The sequence below is a fragment of the Mobula birostris genome, chromosome 11 (genome assembly GCF_030028105.1).
Source record: "Mobula birostris isolate sMobBir1 chromosome 11, sMobBir1.hap1, whole genome shotgun sequence".
NCBI lineage: Eukaryota > Metazoa > Chordata > Chondrichthyes > Myliobatiformes > Myliobatidae > Mobula > Mobula birostris.
The window spans coordinates 13813910-13830317 of record NC_092380.1 but is presented as its reverse complement, the minus strand read 5'-3'; the positions used below and the strand labels follow the sequence as shown (position 1 = coordinate 13830317).

At 45.4% G+C, this 16408-nt stretch overlaps 1 protein-coding gene across 7 annotated transcripts in view; it reads right to left on the bottom strand.

Moving 5' to 3' along the window:
• Positions 1 to 6360: 6360 nt before the first annotated feature.
• LOC140204840 (GATOR2 complex protein WDR24-like) overlaps positions 6361 to 16408 on the bottom strand; it is a 51368-nt gene continuing 41320 nt past the window's right edge. For 6 of the 7 annotated variants that reach the window (XM_072271700.1, XM_072271699.1, XM_072271701.1 and 3 more), the window contains 4 exons: positions 15853 to 15957; positions 14100 to 14437; positions 10522 to 10706; positions 6361 to 9249 (listed from right to left, as the gene is read on the bottom strand). In XM_072271700.1, coding sequence (XP_072127801.1) covers positions 9081 to 9249; positions 10522 to 10706; positions 14100 to 14437; positions 15853 to 15957 — 797 coding nt within the window. In that variant the 3' untranslated portion in view covers positions 6361 to 9080. The remainder of the gene's footprint in view (positions 9250 to 10521; positions 10707 to 14099; positions 14438 to 15852; positions 15958 to 16408) is intronic. The other variant, XM_072271705.1, reaches the window with a different exon arrangement.

Sequence of the window (16408 nt, the reverse complement as noted above, 5' to 3'; positions counted from 1 at the left end):
CAGCTACTTTTTTTCTCCCAGATGTTGATAGATCTGACCAGAGTGTTCATTTTTAGTTCCTTAAATCTCTGAGGCTCTGATGCTAACCAACATCAGGGTTGGACAGAAGGGCCAGTTACTTGGTTCTTCCAACGTACAACAGTGCTTTCAATAATACTAACACCCAAGACCAGAACACAGACAATATCTTTGAATACCTCTAATAACCCTGCCTCCACAACCCTATCGGGTATCGATTGGCCACATTGCATGTTGGATTTAAATCACCGACCAATGTGTCCTCTTGTTTAAGCTTCTCTCACTCTTGGAAGCATCTTGACATACGTTCAATCCTACTTTCTCAGGATCACCTACATTTCAAAACAAAAATTACCCTTTTCTTCTACAGTGTTAATTAGAATATAGTGTTAATTCTTTTAGTTGCTTGTGATAGGACAACCTTCTCACTCCTCATGAATCTGTTTTGGACGGCCTCCAATATTAGTAAATCCTTTCCTAAATAAGGTGATGAAAACTGTGCACTGTTCTCTGGTTGTGGCCTCACCAATACGCTGTACAATTGTAACATACTTCCCTATTACTAACACTACCGTCTTGCATGAAGAGGGATTCATTACGTTGCAGTGTTTTGTGTTTATTTTTGGTATAGAGCATTTATTACCTTCAATAGCTCTTAGGTGGTATGTATATAAAACGTTGTGGATCACTAAAACTTCATTGTTCTTGCTCTTCCTTATTGCCTGTTCAATAATGCTTGTGTTACTATTGTGTGTAGCAAGCCAAACTGTGAGCAAAGAGTCAACACTCTTGCCTTGTTCAGTAGTATCCCTGTTAACTGACTGGGAAGGTCTGGCCCAAGTCTAGAGCAGATAAACCAGGCTACTGTGGAGCAACAACTTTCAAGAAATAACTCGGGCTGTTCCCTGGCCAGGGATACAGAAGTTCCTGTATCAATAGTCTGAATACAAATTATTTCTCTGGTATTCTGACTTGCATCCTTCCTATCATCTCAAACACTATCACCTGTTTCTACTTTTTTTAAAGCAAAACCTTTCAAGTAACTCATAGCAATCTTGTCAGTGATGTCTTATCAACATGCTGCATTATAAAGTATACAGCACAGAATCAGGCACCAAGATGCCCATTTGCCCATATCTCTAAATCTTTCTTATCTAGGTACCCGTCCAAGTGTGCCCTCTAGTTTTTGATTCCCTTTCACTAGGAAAAAGACTGTGTGCATTAAACCTACCTATGCCCCTCATGGTTTTATATTCCTCTATAAGATCATCTTAGGTTCCAATGCTTAAAGTTATAAAGTCAGAGTCTGCCCAACCTCTGTAACTTGGGCCGTCAAGTCCTGGCAACAATCCTCGTAAATCTTTGCACACTTTGCAGCTCAACTATAACAAGGTACCAAAACTATACCAGATTTGGCCTTGCCAACATCTTGTACAACTGCAGCATAATGTGCTAGCTCTTGCACTCAGGGCCCTGACTGATTAAGGCCAATGTGCTGAACACTGCCCTCACTACACTATACAAGGGGTGATTGATAAATTCATGGCCTAAGGTAGAAGGAGTCAATTTGGAAAACCTAGCACATTTATTTTTCAACATAGTCCCCTCCTACATTTACACACTTAGTCCAGCGGTTGTGGAGCATACGGATCCCTTCTTTGTAGAAGTCGACGTCTTGGACCTCCAGAAAGTGGTCTACAGCAGGGGTGATTGATAAGTTTGTAGCCTAAAGTAGAAGGAAATTAGTTACTAACTTCAAACTTTCTGCATAATCACTCAGAGTTGAACTGCATGTGCAGGTAACAAGAGCTGTATAACTCATCTCCTTCTACCTTAGGCCACAAACTTATCAATTGCCTCTCGTATGTCTGTGACACTGCTCATTACTGTAAGCCCTGCTCCATGACACAGTCTGAGCAGGGAGGTTGAGTCTGATATTTGGTGGTACGCAAGGGGGATGGTGGCGAATCAAATATATTCTTGTGTCCAGGGTGGGATCTTTGTAAATAAATGTTAAAGAAGTAGTAATGTTGTTATTACTCTCCCATTTATTGTTGGCTGGCAGACCAAACCTGGAGCTTGGCCACTGGGAATGCCCAGAGTCAGTGCTGGACTGGCTGAGGTTTGAACAAGCCTGTCCCTCTGGTGCTGGCAAGCTGACTACATGGTTCAGGTTTGAGTTGAGTCATCTGTCAAAATACTGAGAACCCACTGGGCTCAAGAACTTTTTATACGCTAATGCTGTGCTGGGTAGGAAACCCATTCCCTACGGTACAAAAGGCTGCAAGCTGACCAGGAATCATAGTCATACAACATGGAAGCAGACCCTTCAGCCCATCAAGTCCATGATGTCCACCAGTGCCACACTCATTCCATTCTATTCTTCCCACATTTCCATCAGCTTTGACCCAGATTCTCCTATTTACCTTCATGCTGGGGGAATTCACAGCAGCCAATTAACCAATCATCCCTCAAGATTTTGGGATGTAGGTGGAAGCTGGGTCACCAAGGGAAAATCATGGGGAAATTGCAAACACCACAGGGCCAGCATTGAAGGTTAAGTTTGAACCCATCTGGTGCTGAGGCAATAGCTCCGTTAGCTGTGTCACTGAGTCATCCCAGGGTATAGAATTGTCAAAATATTTATCATTCAAAGCTTTTACAGATTAGGTCTTCCCTTTGCAGTTTCAAATACTATTAAGGAGACATAAATAATATGGTTTAATATTAGTAAGTTATTTCGGTGAGGTTTCAGTTCCCTCCCATTGATTCCTTTGCCCATGTTGAGGACAATTCAGAACTTCTCCAGAACTTTGTCTGTGCTCTGGTCTGGAATGTTAATATTATTGCAAGCAGATGCTGGAAGAACTAAGTGAATGTCCCTACTGTCCATCCCTGATATTGGTTAACAACCTCAGAGATTTGAAGAACTAAAACTGAACCTCCTGGCCAGGTCCATAGGTGAGGTCTGGGAGAGAAAGTAAATCTGAACATCTGTCAATAAATTAAATAAAATGGAATTGGAAATGTTGGTGGATGGGAGAGTGTGAAACTACGAGGTAGAAAGGTCTCCTGATGAAATCTCCAACAGGAGTTTGTGAACCTAAGGAATGATTACCTGACCCTACGGCAGTGAGAGGCTAGATCTACAGCAGTCTAGGTTCTTCCCTGTACAGTTAAAGATAATGGGATCATCATACTGGTTTGGAGAATCCACAGTGAAAGCTCTAATGGCTCCATTAGAGATGAAGTCAGGGCAGATTAGTCATGAATATATTGACTAGCAGGATGAACTTAAAAGGCTGAGTGGCCTGCTCCTGCTCCAGCTCCAAGTTTCTTATGTATCCTCAGTTTAAGACAGTCAGTTGCAGAATGGCTGGTATTACAGATATCTTACCTGTCAATCTAAATCCACAAAATCCAGACATGTTCTAGTGCAGTGCGGCAGATGTTGTCTTCTCGATGCGTGGTAATGATTCCGAGACACCAGAGCTGAGTTGTTGTTCTTGGTGCCCACTCACTACTACTCTCCAAATTCACTGAAATCTGTCGTCAGACTTTCCTAAGCTTGCTGAGCGGTGTGCTTCTCAATGTTCCAATTAAGAGTAATTAAACCCGATCCACCTCCCCACCATCTCCTGAAAATTACATCCTTTCAGTTATTTACCCAGCTCCCTTTTGAATGCTACACACAAACCTGCCTCCATAGCACATTCCAGATCTTATGCATTTGCCATTTCAAAACTGTTTCCCCTCCCATTACTCTTGGCTATTTTGTCAGAGTCATAGAAAACTACAGCAGGGATTCAGGCCCTTTGGCCCAATAAAATGCCAACTACATGACCACCTAGCTAATGGTAATTTCCTTCATTTGGCCAATATCCCTCCAAGTCCTGCCTCTCTATGCAAATACTTCTTAAATGTACCTGCCTCAACGACTTCCTCTGGGAGCTCATTCCACGTACCCACCACCCTCTGAGTGAAAAAACAAATCCCTTCAGGTCCCTTTTAAATAACTACCTTCTCACTCTATATCTGTGCCCATAGTTTGTACCCTGCCACTGGGGAAAAGATTCTTACCACCCACATTATCCATGCTCTCACAATTTCCCTAAAGTTGCACCTCATGCTCCTACATTCCAATCTCTCCCTACAACTCAGGCCCTCTCTCCTGTCAACATCTTGGTAAATCCTTTTTATACTCTTTCCAGTTTAACCACATCCTTCTCATAACAGGGTGACTAAAACAGTAGCTAGTACACCAAATGCAGTCAATGATTTATACAACTGCAACATAATGTCCCAAATCCTATACTTAATGCCTGGCATAATGAAGACCAGTGTGCTAAACACCTTTTTCATCACCCTGTCCATCTGTGATGCCGCTTTTAAAGAACTACGTGTTTGTACTCTTCCCATCCCTCTGTTTCATTACACTCCCACCCCTAGTGTCCTACCATTCACAGTACAGGCCCCGTTGTTGGTTTGATCACCTCACACTTATCTGTATTGAAATTCATTTGCCGCTTCTCAGCTCACTTCATTAACTGATCAAGAATTCCCTGTAGTCTATGATAACCACCTTCTTTGCTATCAACACCACCACCTAATTCCGTGACATCTGCAAACTTACTGATCAAACCTTGTGCATTCACATCCAGATCATTTTCAAAAAACTGAATAACAATATACCATCAATAACAGGTATATTGCTTTGGATACTATTAGGGCGTGACCTAGTAGAGGAAAGTCACAGCAGGCATGGAACCTTAACAACAGGAATTCTGCAGATGCTGGAAATTCAAGCAACACACATCAAAGTTGCTGGTGAATGCAGCAGGCCAGGCAGCATCTCTAGGAAGAGGTGCAGTCGACGTTTCAGGCCGAGACCCTTCATCCTGACAAAGGGTCTTGGCCTGAAACATCGACTGCACCTCTTCCTAGAGATGCTGCCTGGCCTGCTGCGTTCACCAGCAACTTTGAGACATGGAACCCTGCTCTGTGGCTCAGAAGGGAAGGGGGAGAAGAGGCAAACCAAAGTGATAAGGGATTCAGTGGTGAGGGGAACAGATAGGAGGTTATGTGGACAACAACAAGATTCCCAGATGGTACATTGCCTCCCAGATGCCAGGGTTGGGGCCATCGCAGATCAAGTCCACAGCATTCTTAAGTGGGAAAGTCAGCAGCCAGAAATCGTGATCCACATGAGTACCAACAACACGGTAAGGAGAGTGACAAGGTCCTGCAAAAAGAGTTCAGGGAATTAGGTGCCAAGTCAAAGGACAGGAACTCCAGGGACAATTTAAAACAAATCAGAGGTGCAAGGAGACTCTGTAGTTTAACCCATAGGTTGAGTCGGTGGTAAGAAAGGCAAATGCAATGTTAGCATTCATTTCAAGAGGACTGGAATATAAAAGCAGGGGTGTAATGCTGCTGCTTCATGAGGCATTGGTCAGACCAAGTTTGGAGTATTGTGAGAAATTTTGGGCCCTTTATCTAAGAAAAGACGTGCTGGCAATGGAGAATCCAGAGCTTGTTCATGTGAATGATCTGGAATGAAAGATAACATACGACAAGTGTTTGATGGCTGTGGGTCTGTATTTGCTGGAGTTCAGAAGAATGAGAGGAAATCTCATTGAAACTTATCAAATATTGAAAGGTCTACCTAGAGTGGATGTGGAGAGGAGAGGATGTTTCCTATAGTGGGAGAGTCTATCTAGACTAGAGCACAGCCTTAGAATAGAGGGGTGTCCATTTAGAAGAGATGAGGAGTTTCTTTAACCAGAGTGGTGAATCTGTGGAATGCGTTGCCACAGGTGGCTGTAGAGGCCAAGTCATTATGTATATTTAAAGCAGACGTTGATAGGGATAATAAATCAGCCATGATGATGGAATGGTGAAAGACCCAATGGGTCGAATGGCCTAATTCTGCTTCTATATCTTATGGTCTCACTACCACATTTGTTTTTATTTCACCAATGTTCTTTCCTTTCTGCCTCGGCCCCTTTAAATCATTGGGCTTCAGTCTTGATGGCAAAACTAAAGAGTGGCACTTTATGAAACACTTTTAAGAATTCTATATATATTACATCGACCGTGTTCCCCTTATTGACCCTGTTACTGAATTCATCAGACTTGATTTGACTCATTGATGTTGACCTTCTCTAGTCAATCTAAGTTTGTCAAAGTAACCACTAATTTTGTTTCTGATTTTTTCTGGAACCGTTCCTGCCACTGTGATAAAAGTGACTGGTTTGTAGTTGGGTTTAATCTTTCATCCTCTCTGAACAAAGATATGCCACATGCTTGGTTGTGCTGGATGACGACGTTCAGAAGTTCAGAGTTCATTTATTTTCAGTGTATGTATAAATTATACAACCTTGAGATTTGTCTGCTTACAGGCAGGCACAAAACAAAGAAATCCGAAAGAACCCAATTTAAATAAAGACTAATGCGCAAAGACGGGCAGAAAAATGAAATTGTGCAAACAATAAAAGCAAGTAGCAGCATTCAGAATGAAATTGAGCCCATAGACCCGAAGCCCAGAGCAACCAGAGTAGGCCCATAGCCTCAGCCTCAATTTATCACACAGCAGGGCAAATCGCCACAAAGCTCAGATACCGAGCCTGGAGCAGTTGCACAGAATCAGCCTGACCCTCGCCTCCAGTCCTAATACCCTGCCTTTTCAGTCTATCTGGGCCGATGTCCAAGCACCAGGTCATCCCCTGCATGAGGACCTGATCTCCACCACATCAGTGCACTCTGGCCTAGACCCTGCCACCACGTTCCAGCCCATACTCAACGTTTTCAGAGCGGCTCAGTGATCAGAGCAATCCAACCTCGCTCCCGGTTTAGGTGGATGGGCTCCGAAACTCCACCTTGACCTTGCTCCAACCACTTCTCCTCGAACATGCCACACCCCGACTTGACTCCGCACCCACACGCCTCGACCCTCGGGTCTGCCTTGCCTTCGCTCACCTCTTCGTTTGCGGTGATAATTTACCACAAAGTGTTATTAAATTAATAAAGTATTTAATTGTATTTTTTTTTGCTTTACGAACCACCAGTAAGCTGGCCCCATCTTCAGTACTGCCACCTTAAACCAGAAGGAACCTTCATTGTCTTTTCAACTGGCACCATTGTGATCCTTGGCTACTGGGCCAGGGAGGCTGTGAATTCCTCTCGTGGCATTGCAACTCAAAATTGCTGCTGTGTTTAATGGTAGGCAGTGTGCTTTAAATGACTAATGCTTAACTTAAAGGCAAAATGTCATAATGATTGAAACAAGGCCTTGAGATGAACACCATGTCAGTCCACGGGACTATCTTCATATAACCACTTCACATAAACCCAGGTATTCTCTTGGTTCCATTTAAAGGAGAGGCAGATGCCTAGGACTCTCTCCCCAGCACCACACAAAGTGTTTAGAAGCCAAGTTTCCCTGCCTCTGTATTATTCAGTAACTGAGAGCAATTGACAAGAGTTCGCTTCCTAACGCTGACATTTGATGGTGATTCTCCGGTTTGTTCTCCTTAGCAAAAGAAACTTCTGTCTGTCTGACTTTACCAGTCTGCACAGAATACAATTATTGTGTTAATGTTATTTTACGTGCTACACAGTACTGTGCAAAACTCTTAGCAACATGTAAAAAAAATTCTGTAAAGCAAAGATGCTTTCAAAAATAATGAACTGAAAAGTTTCTAAATATCAAAACATTTAATATAAAGAGCAGTAAACAGATTAAAAACTAAATCAAATCAATATTTGGTGTGACCACCATTGCCTTTAAAACTGCATCAATTTCTGTAGGTACACTGATGTACAGTTTTATGAGAAAATGAGCTGGTAGGTTGTTCCAGACATCTTGGAGAACTTGCCAAATTCTTCTGCAGACTTTGGCTGTCTCGTTCGCTTCTGCCTCTCCAGGTATCCCAGACAGCCTCAACAATGTTGAGATCAGGGCTCTGTGAAGGCCATACCATTTGAAACCATATAAAAACTCTAAGGCTTTTGCACCGTACTGTAGGTGATATATGTACTGTGATTTGCACCTTGTTCCCAGAGGAACATTAGTCCATTTGGCAGTATACACGTCAGGCTGAAAGACAATAAACTTGAAGTTGTTCTCTCTGATGCAGATCTGTTGGCTACAGGAGATATTCATTTGAGTCTTTTTTAACTTCAGGTGGTAAGCTGGATGTTATAGGTTTAATTTCCTGGACCGGGTTTTGCATAAGCAACCAGACAAACTCCTGATACTGCCACTCATCCCAGACTGAACTGTTACATCAGTCAAAAGATTAGCAAAATGAATCCAGTCAACACACCTACTCATCCAGGGCCATCGCTCCACCAGAGGCAACATCCTCCCTGTTAGATTGTCCAAGGGCTGATGGTTAAGATCAGCAGACAGTCAGGATTTTGCTGTATCAATCCACCCTCACTCCCTCCCCCCATACATCCACACAACCCAGTCATCATGATCCCACTGTAGAAAACTGTCCAGGAGACACTCTAGATTCCTCCTTCAACTTCTCCGAGATCTGTGTTCCGCGGCTAGCGTCCAAGTGAGGGTGGGTCTGCCTCTCCTGGATGAGGAGGTGCAAATCTTCAGGATTATGTCAAAACTACTCACGAGTGGAATGGCATAATCTTACTTAAAATGAGCTATTCGTCCTGGACCTCCACCCCCCGCAGGAGTCCATCCACTGGTTGCAGGGCGGGTTATAGAGTGTGGTGGGTGAGTGGGGCTAATTCATCTCAGCCCACAGTGATTAAAACCCATTGCTCTCTGGTGCCCAGAATATGTCACATGTTCTGCATTCTCTCTGAAGATCCACCATATTGCAATAAACTTCCCCACTTCAATAGCTCAGTCTCACCCCTTATAAAGAGCGCGGTGCAGTCCCATTCCGGCGGTGTCCTTCCTGGGAATGACAGGGGATTGGGTCCATGTCCACTCTAAACATCCACGTTCCATTGGGCCATGCCGATTTCCGGCCGGTTTGGGGCACCCCTGTCCCAGGGTCTCTGTGGCTTCCCGCAAAATGGCCAGAGAGAGCTTAAACGTATTCGCAGATGTGTCCGCATCCCGTCGGGCAGTGGGTGTGGAGTCGGAACCACTCCATGACGTGCTGGAGATGTCCTCCGTGGGTGCATCCCTGGCACCAGACAAATAAGCCCTTCACCGCGTGGTGACACACCGCGCACTTGCTCGCTCCCCGGCGGCACCTGGCAGGACAGATGATAAAGGCCATTAACTTCGGAGGGTTGGGGTGAAAGCCCAGCCCACAAAGCAAACCATTTGAGAGGGTAAATAAGGAGAAATGATTCCAACCACCAGTGAATAAGCGAGAGGAAAGATTAAACATTTCTGTGAGCACTCCAGTAATCTGGTGCACACAGACTTTGGTGCTGCTGGTCTGGTGGATATTCCTGACTAAGGATTGATATTTTAAAAATTTAATAGCACAACACATTGTTAATTTGTGGATTTTTTGGGATGTTTTACTGAAATATTTTCCAATGAGCTCTGGAAGATTAAAGAGAGCCAGACAAACAGAAGCAGGTGAAATTTCAGGGAACTGGAACCCCATGAATGAGAGGGGGCCCTTATGAGCTTCGGGGGGAAACCGAGATCCCATCAGCGAGAGGGAGTGGGACCCTTATGAGTTTCACAGAACATAGAGAAAAGTACCATAGAGGAATAGGCCATTCAGCCCACAATGTTGTGCTGAACCAGCTAAAAAAGCAAATCAAAAACCCCCAAACACTAATCCCTCCTACCTACGCCCTCCATATTCCACCATCCTCCTCACGTTTCAAGGAAACGCCAGAAGCAGGGCACTGTGAGTGAGATGGAATGGAGCCCTCGTGAGTTTCGAGGGAACATGGGAACCGGAAATTCATGAGAGAGAAGGGACATGGTGACTGGGGCCAGCTGCTGTATCACTGGGACGGTGATATTTACTGTGCTGGGAAGACGATCAACACTGAAAAAGAGAACCATATGGAGCCATGGGACTCACTGGAGAGGGAGGGAACGTCGACTCAGACCATGAGGAGCCTGCGTCGGGCACTTCCATGCCTTACAAGGCACAGATTGGAAGTCTGTGTGGGGCGCCACTCCTCGCACAGACACTAGAGCGATGTGTGGTTAAGTGCCTTGCTCAAGGACACAAGGACAGCTGAGGCTCGAACTACAGATCTTGTAAAAGACTAGTACCAGGCAGGATGGATCAACTCTGCTTGGATGATACCAAGGAATGGGATTTTTTCCCCATCAGAGGATTGAAACCATGAGGAATTTGGACAGGAAGGGTATGGAGGACTATGGTCCGGGTGCAAGCAATGGGACTAGATAGTCCAAAGGGTCTCTCTCCATGCTGTAGTGTTCTATCACGCTACAAGGCACAGTTGCAGAGCACCAACCACAGGGTAACTGCCTCCTCATCGCAGAGGGCCATCAGCAGCAGAGGAGACCCGCCCAGCCACGCCACTCACCTCTCGCACATCCAGCCGTGGGTGTTCATCGGCCGCTTGCAGTTGTTGCAGTTGACGTGCAGGGTGGTCGAGGCCTGGTTCAGACAGTTGATGGACCTGCACGTGCTCAGCTTGATCACCTCGTTGGCCACGTTCCAAAGTCGGAATCGCTGCAGGAGGTCGATGTAGGACATGTACCAGTGCTCCTGTTGGGTTTAAAGACACTTCAGTGACGCCACTAGAACATGAAAACAGAGCACTTGGCCCTCCAGCCATTCTGTTAGGTCCAACTTATTACATTGAACACAAGGTGATACTGAGGCTGCTACAATTTAAAAAAAACAAGGGACATTAAATCAGTGGCCACTTTATTAGGTACAGGAGTGGAACTCAGTGAGGTCTTCTGCTGCTGTAGCCCATCTACTTCAAGGTTGGACTTGCTGTGCATTCAGAGATGCTCTTCTGCGTGCCACTGTTGTAAGCGTGGTTATTTGAGTTTCTGTCGCCTTTCTGTCAGCTTGAACAGGTCTGACCATTCTCCCTGATCTCTCATTAACAAGACATTTTCATCCACAGAACTTGATGCGATTTGTCTTTCACGCATTCCCTGTAAACTAGACTATCGTGCATGAAAAATCATAGATCAGCAGTTTCTAATTTACTCAGACCACCCCATCTAGCACCAACAATAGTCACTTAGATCACACTTCTTCCCCCATTCTGATGTTTGGTCTGAACAACAACTGAGCCTCTTGACCATGTCTGCATGCTTTTATGCCTTGAGTTTCTGCCACCTGATTGGCTGACTAGATATTTGCACTAATGAGCAGGTGTACAGGTATAGCTAATAAAGTGGCCACTGAGTGTATTTTTGCTCCTTATCCTCATTCAAATCAGCTGCCCTCAGGAAGCCAAGTGTAGCTCTCTCCACTGCCCGAATGTCTGGGAAAATTACCCATCAACACTAATGTAGCTTTTAATCTAATGAAATGAGGCAAGACAAACACTTTAAAATGAGAAAAGGAATAGAAGGACCTGCAGGAAATCTCTGTAGGTTATAGGTGGTAAAGTTGAGAAAGCTGTTTAATAAAAAAAATAGGAATTTATTCACAAACAAGAGAAAATCTGCAGATGCTGGAAATCCAAATAACACAGACAAAATGCTGGAGGAACTCAGCAGGCCAGGCAGCATCTATGGAAAAGAGTAAGCAGTCAACGTTTCAGGCCGAGACCCTCCAGCAGGAATCTAGTGCTGATTACCAGGTGCATGACGATAAAGCAAAAAGATTATAGCTGTAATTACTCTGCTGTTTTCAGATGATCTCAAGGCCTTGACCAGAATGGTGAGGGCTCTTAGCTATTCGGAAAAAAGATGAGCGCAGAGGAACTTACAAGGAGATCTCACAGAAAGGTGTAGAATTGTGAAGGGTTTCAACTTCAGTTTTGTTTCAGAGTGTTAAAAACCTAAAAACAAAATAGAAATGAGCGGTTCTGTGGGCAAAATCACCTTGTTAGTGAGACGAGTCGGAGGAGCGTGGCCAGACTGGTTCAAGCTGACATGAGACTTTCCTTTTACAAAGCTGGGAGGACACTGATCTCAGGTGGGAAAAGATTCACAAGTACTTTGGAAGTGGGTAATTACTTGGAAAAGGAAGTTTTGCCTGGATCTGAGGATAAAGAGATACATGGAAAAATGTGACTGCTGCTTCAAGAAATTGCTCTCTTCCAACCACTTCCACCTTCTAACTGGTAGCCATTTAAACTCGCCCGTGACTCATGTAAGGTTGGGGAACTCGCCTCTTGCAGACATCAATTAGTTTGGATGGTGGACGAAGGAAAAGAGGGACAAGGGCTTTGTAATTTGCTCATCTGCAGTGTAGGCATAACTAGAGTGTGGCTGGGCTATAGAGGATATTCCCTCCTGTAATTGCAGTATGCTGTGATATACACACAGTGGCCAATTTACTACACCTGCTCATCAATGCAAATATCTAATCAGCCAAGGCATAAAAGCACGCAGACATGGTCAAGAGGTTCAGTTGTTGTTCAGACCAAAATCAAAATGGGGAAGAAATGACTTTGAATGGGGAAGAAATGACAAAGTCACCAAGTGACTTTGACTGTGGAATGATTGTTGGTGCCAGATGGGGTGGTTTGAGTATCTCAGGAACTGCTGATCTCCTGGGATTTTCACACACAACAGTATCTAGAGTTTACAGAGAATAGTGCAAAAAACAAAACAAAAAAAAACACCCAGTGAGTGGCAGTTTTGTGGGGGAAAATGTCCTGTTAATAAGAGGGGTCAGAGAAGAATGGCCAGAGTGGATCAAGCTGACAGGAAGACGACAGTAACTCCAATAATCATGCATTACAACAGTGGTGTGCAGAACACACACCCCTCAAACCTTGAAGTGGATGGTCTATAGCAGCAGAAGACCATGAACACACACCCAGTGGCCTCTTCGTTAGGTATAGGAGGTTCCCAATACAGTGGTCACCGAGTCTATGACTCGACAGGTCAGAACCCATTTCAGGTGATTTTGGGCACAGGGCAGTGTTCAGTTTGCCTTAGGCATACAGTTCTGGGTTTACCATATGGAGCATGGGCTTTACTCTGAATATTATAGAACGGATCGGGCCTCAAATTCAGATCAGTTCTGGGTTGTCGCGTTATAGGAAAGATGTGAAGGCTTTAGGGGAGTCCAGAAAAGGTTTACGGAGACAGTTCCTGGGAATTAGGGACCATGGAACACACTGCCTGCAGAAATGGTGGAGGCAGCCTCCACCGCGAACAGAAAACGTAAAGTGAAGTCGATCTCACGAGGCTACGGAGAAAGGACTGAGTGATGGATTTACTGAGCAGCACACACACAAAATGCTGGGGGAGCTTGCAAGTCAGGCGATGATGGTGGGAATTAAACAGTCAATGAGACCTTACATCGGGACTGGAGAGGAAGGCGGAAGAGGTCAGAATAAGGTGAGGGAGGGGGAAGGAGTAAAAGCTGGCAGGTGATAGGTGAGCAGGGGTGAAGTAAGAAGCTGGGAGGTGATAGGTGAGACAGGTGAGGGGGAAGGTGGGTCAGAGGGGTAAAGGGTGGGGTGGGTGGTGATAGGTGAACGAGGTAGAGGGCTGAAGAAGGAGGAAACTGACGAGAAAGGACAGTGGACTCTGGGATAAAGGGAAGGGGGTGGGAAACCAGAGGGAGATGATGGGCATGTCATGAGGTCAGGGGAAGAGGAGGAGTGAGAAGGGCCACCTTCACCCATCACCTGTCATTCTCCCTCTCTCCTCACCTTCTTATTCTGGCTTCTGCCCATTTCCTTCTCAGTCCGAGGGGTCTCGGCCCGAAACGCAACTGTTTATTCCCCTCCATAGATGCTGCCTGACTTAGCGAGCTCCTCCAGCATTTTGTGTGGATTGCTCAGGATTTCCAGCATCTGTAGCATCTCTTGTATCTCTGACAGAGTGAGTGAGTTGCTCTGGTGGAGAGCTGCTATCGATGGAATGCACCGACAAAGGGTAACTTTGGCATCCAGTCAACACGTTCACTAAAGATGAGCAACCCGAGGAAACACATCCCGTTTTTACGTAGCCATACCTGCGTCTGCTCATCGATCTCCTTCCTGATCCTGTCCCCAAGCACAATCAGCACTGATATCGCCATCTGCACGTCTCCCTGCTCGGCATAGAAGCACATCATGTCCCGCACGATGGGGTTGAAGTAGTCGGTGGGGAAACTGTGATCAAAGGGCGGCTGTGAGACAGAGACGAGGGAAATGCCCTCGGTTGGCGTCAGGGAGACCGAATCCGCCTCATTGCCACTGATGTGGGGCGAGTCGGTCTTGTCCTGGAAGTGGTCCAGGCTGGTCGGGTGGTCCAGGATTTCGTGGCGCAGAGGGAAGCCCTCCTGCGGGAGAATGAACTCGTTCTCTTCTGCTGAGGAAAGCAAAGAGAGGGTCCTGACTGGCTGCATCGGGGTGCTGTACCGCAGTTCCAAAGCACAGGATCGCGAGAGGCTGCAGAGGGCAGTGGACCCAGCCCGGTCCATCACAGGCACAACCCCCCTCACCACCTCAAGGGGGCAGCATCTGCCATCAAGGATGCCCACCATCTGGGTCACATCCTCACTGCTGCCATCAGACAGAAACCTGAAATGCCCGGACCAAGTACTTTCTTACCTGAGAACAGAACACTTCCTGCCTTACCATGGACTTGTCTGTTGTACCAAGCTCCTTTTCGCAGTCTTTTTTCTCTTTTCACTGTGATAGATCTCAGAAACTGCCCTTCGGCCTCTCTAATCTGGGCCAACATGGTACTCTGCCGAGTCCCATCGATCTGCACCTGTACCACACCCCTCCAATCCGTGCACTTCGAGTACAAGTTATGTATACTTTCTGTTCTGTGTGATTTATCTGTGTTTGTGACGCTGCTGCAAGTTCGATTTTCATTTTACCAACACCTCTCCGTTTATGTACACACGACAATAAACTTGATGTAATTACACTGGACAACAAAGATTTTGCTTCCTGAATACTTCTGGGTGTACCTTATGGATTTTGTGCTGCTGATCATGAAAATCACCACGAAATTTCCCATTTTTAAAAAATTGCTCGTATGTGTAATTTCAATTCATAATTAAAGCAACTGATGCCAAGATTAATAAGGAAGGCATTTTTGTTGGTCCATAAATCAAACAGGTCATCAATGACTGGTAATTCGAAGAACTTCTAGTGGGACCGGAGAAAATCACATGGAAGGCACTCGAGGATGTTGCTGAAAATTTTCTTGGCAACTACAGAGCACCAAACTACGTGCAACTGGTTGACAATGGAGATCGTCATCTTTGAAGAAGCAGTGGTGGGACACAGGTGCGATGGACTCACACTTAAGTGTGGATTAGGAAAGAAAAAGAGGACGCTCTGCATCTCACAACTTCTTTTAAGGACGAAGAGCAATCAGCATGTGACCAGCCTCCCTCCTCATATAACTGGCTTGGGACCCGGTCTGACTTCCCCCGTCTTCTATCCCAAAGACTTTTTATCCTTCAACCGGATAGCTAAGGCTTGATCCTGGGTGTAGAGCCAGGTCTTCAACTCTCTTTACCTCAACCTGTAAACAATCTCTCTCCATGTCCTTGTCCATTCACCTCAGCTCTCCAGGTGTTCCACATTTTTAACCAACCCAGGGCAAAGAAGTTTCTGCTATTTCCTCATGGAATGCTTTTGTCTTTAGTTTAGTTAAGTGTCTCCCCTAGCCTTTGGGAACCGGAAAGCTCCTAAATGAATGACCCCTTTCTGACCTGCCTAAGCTTCTGGGAACAACTGGAACCCAGCAGCTCCCCGACCACTCACCTGGGGCATTCTCGTGATCGACAATGAAGAAATCGTCCTCATCGACTTCACCGTCACCGAACAGGTAATCCGCTGGTGCGTCACTGCCCTCTGTCTCCTCGTTATCTGAGGGGATGCGAAAGATACTGCAGAGCTCTGTTACTCGAACTAAACAATAATCCATTACCTCGAATTCAACATTTTAGGAACAGATTCTCCCCCTTCCACCATCAGATTCCTGAACAGTCAGTGAACCCTATCTCATTATTCCACTTTAGGGGCGACATGGTAGTGTAGTGGTTAGCATGACACTTCACAGTACAGGTGATCCGGGTTCAATTCCCACCACTGACTGTAAGGAGTTTGTACGTTCTCCCCGTGATTGCGTCGGTTTCCTCCCGGTGCTCTGGTTTCCTCCCACAGCGTAAGACGTACCGTTTGGGAGGTTAGTTGGTCATTGTAAGTTGTCCCACGATTAGGCTAGGATTAAACTGGGGTATTGGAATCTATCGGAATTTATTCCTTACTCTGACCTTTCATTTTGTCTCACCTGCCTATTACAAGCTGGACACTACAG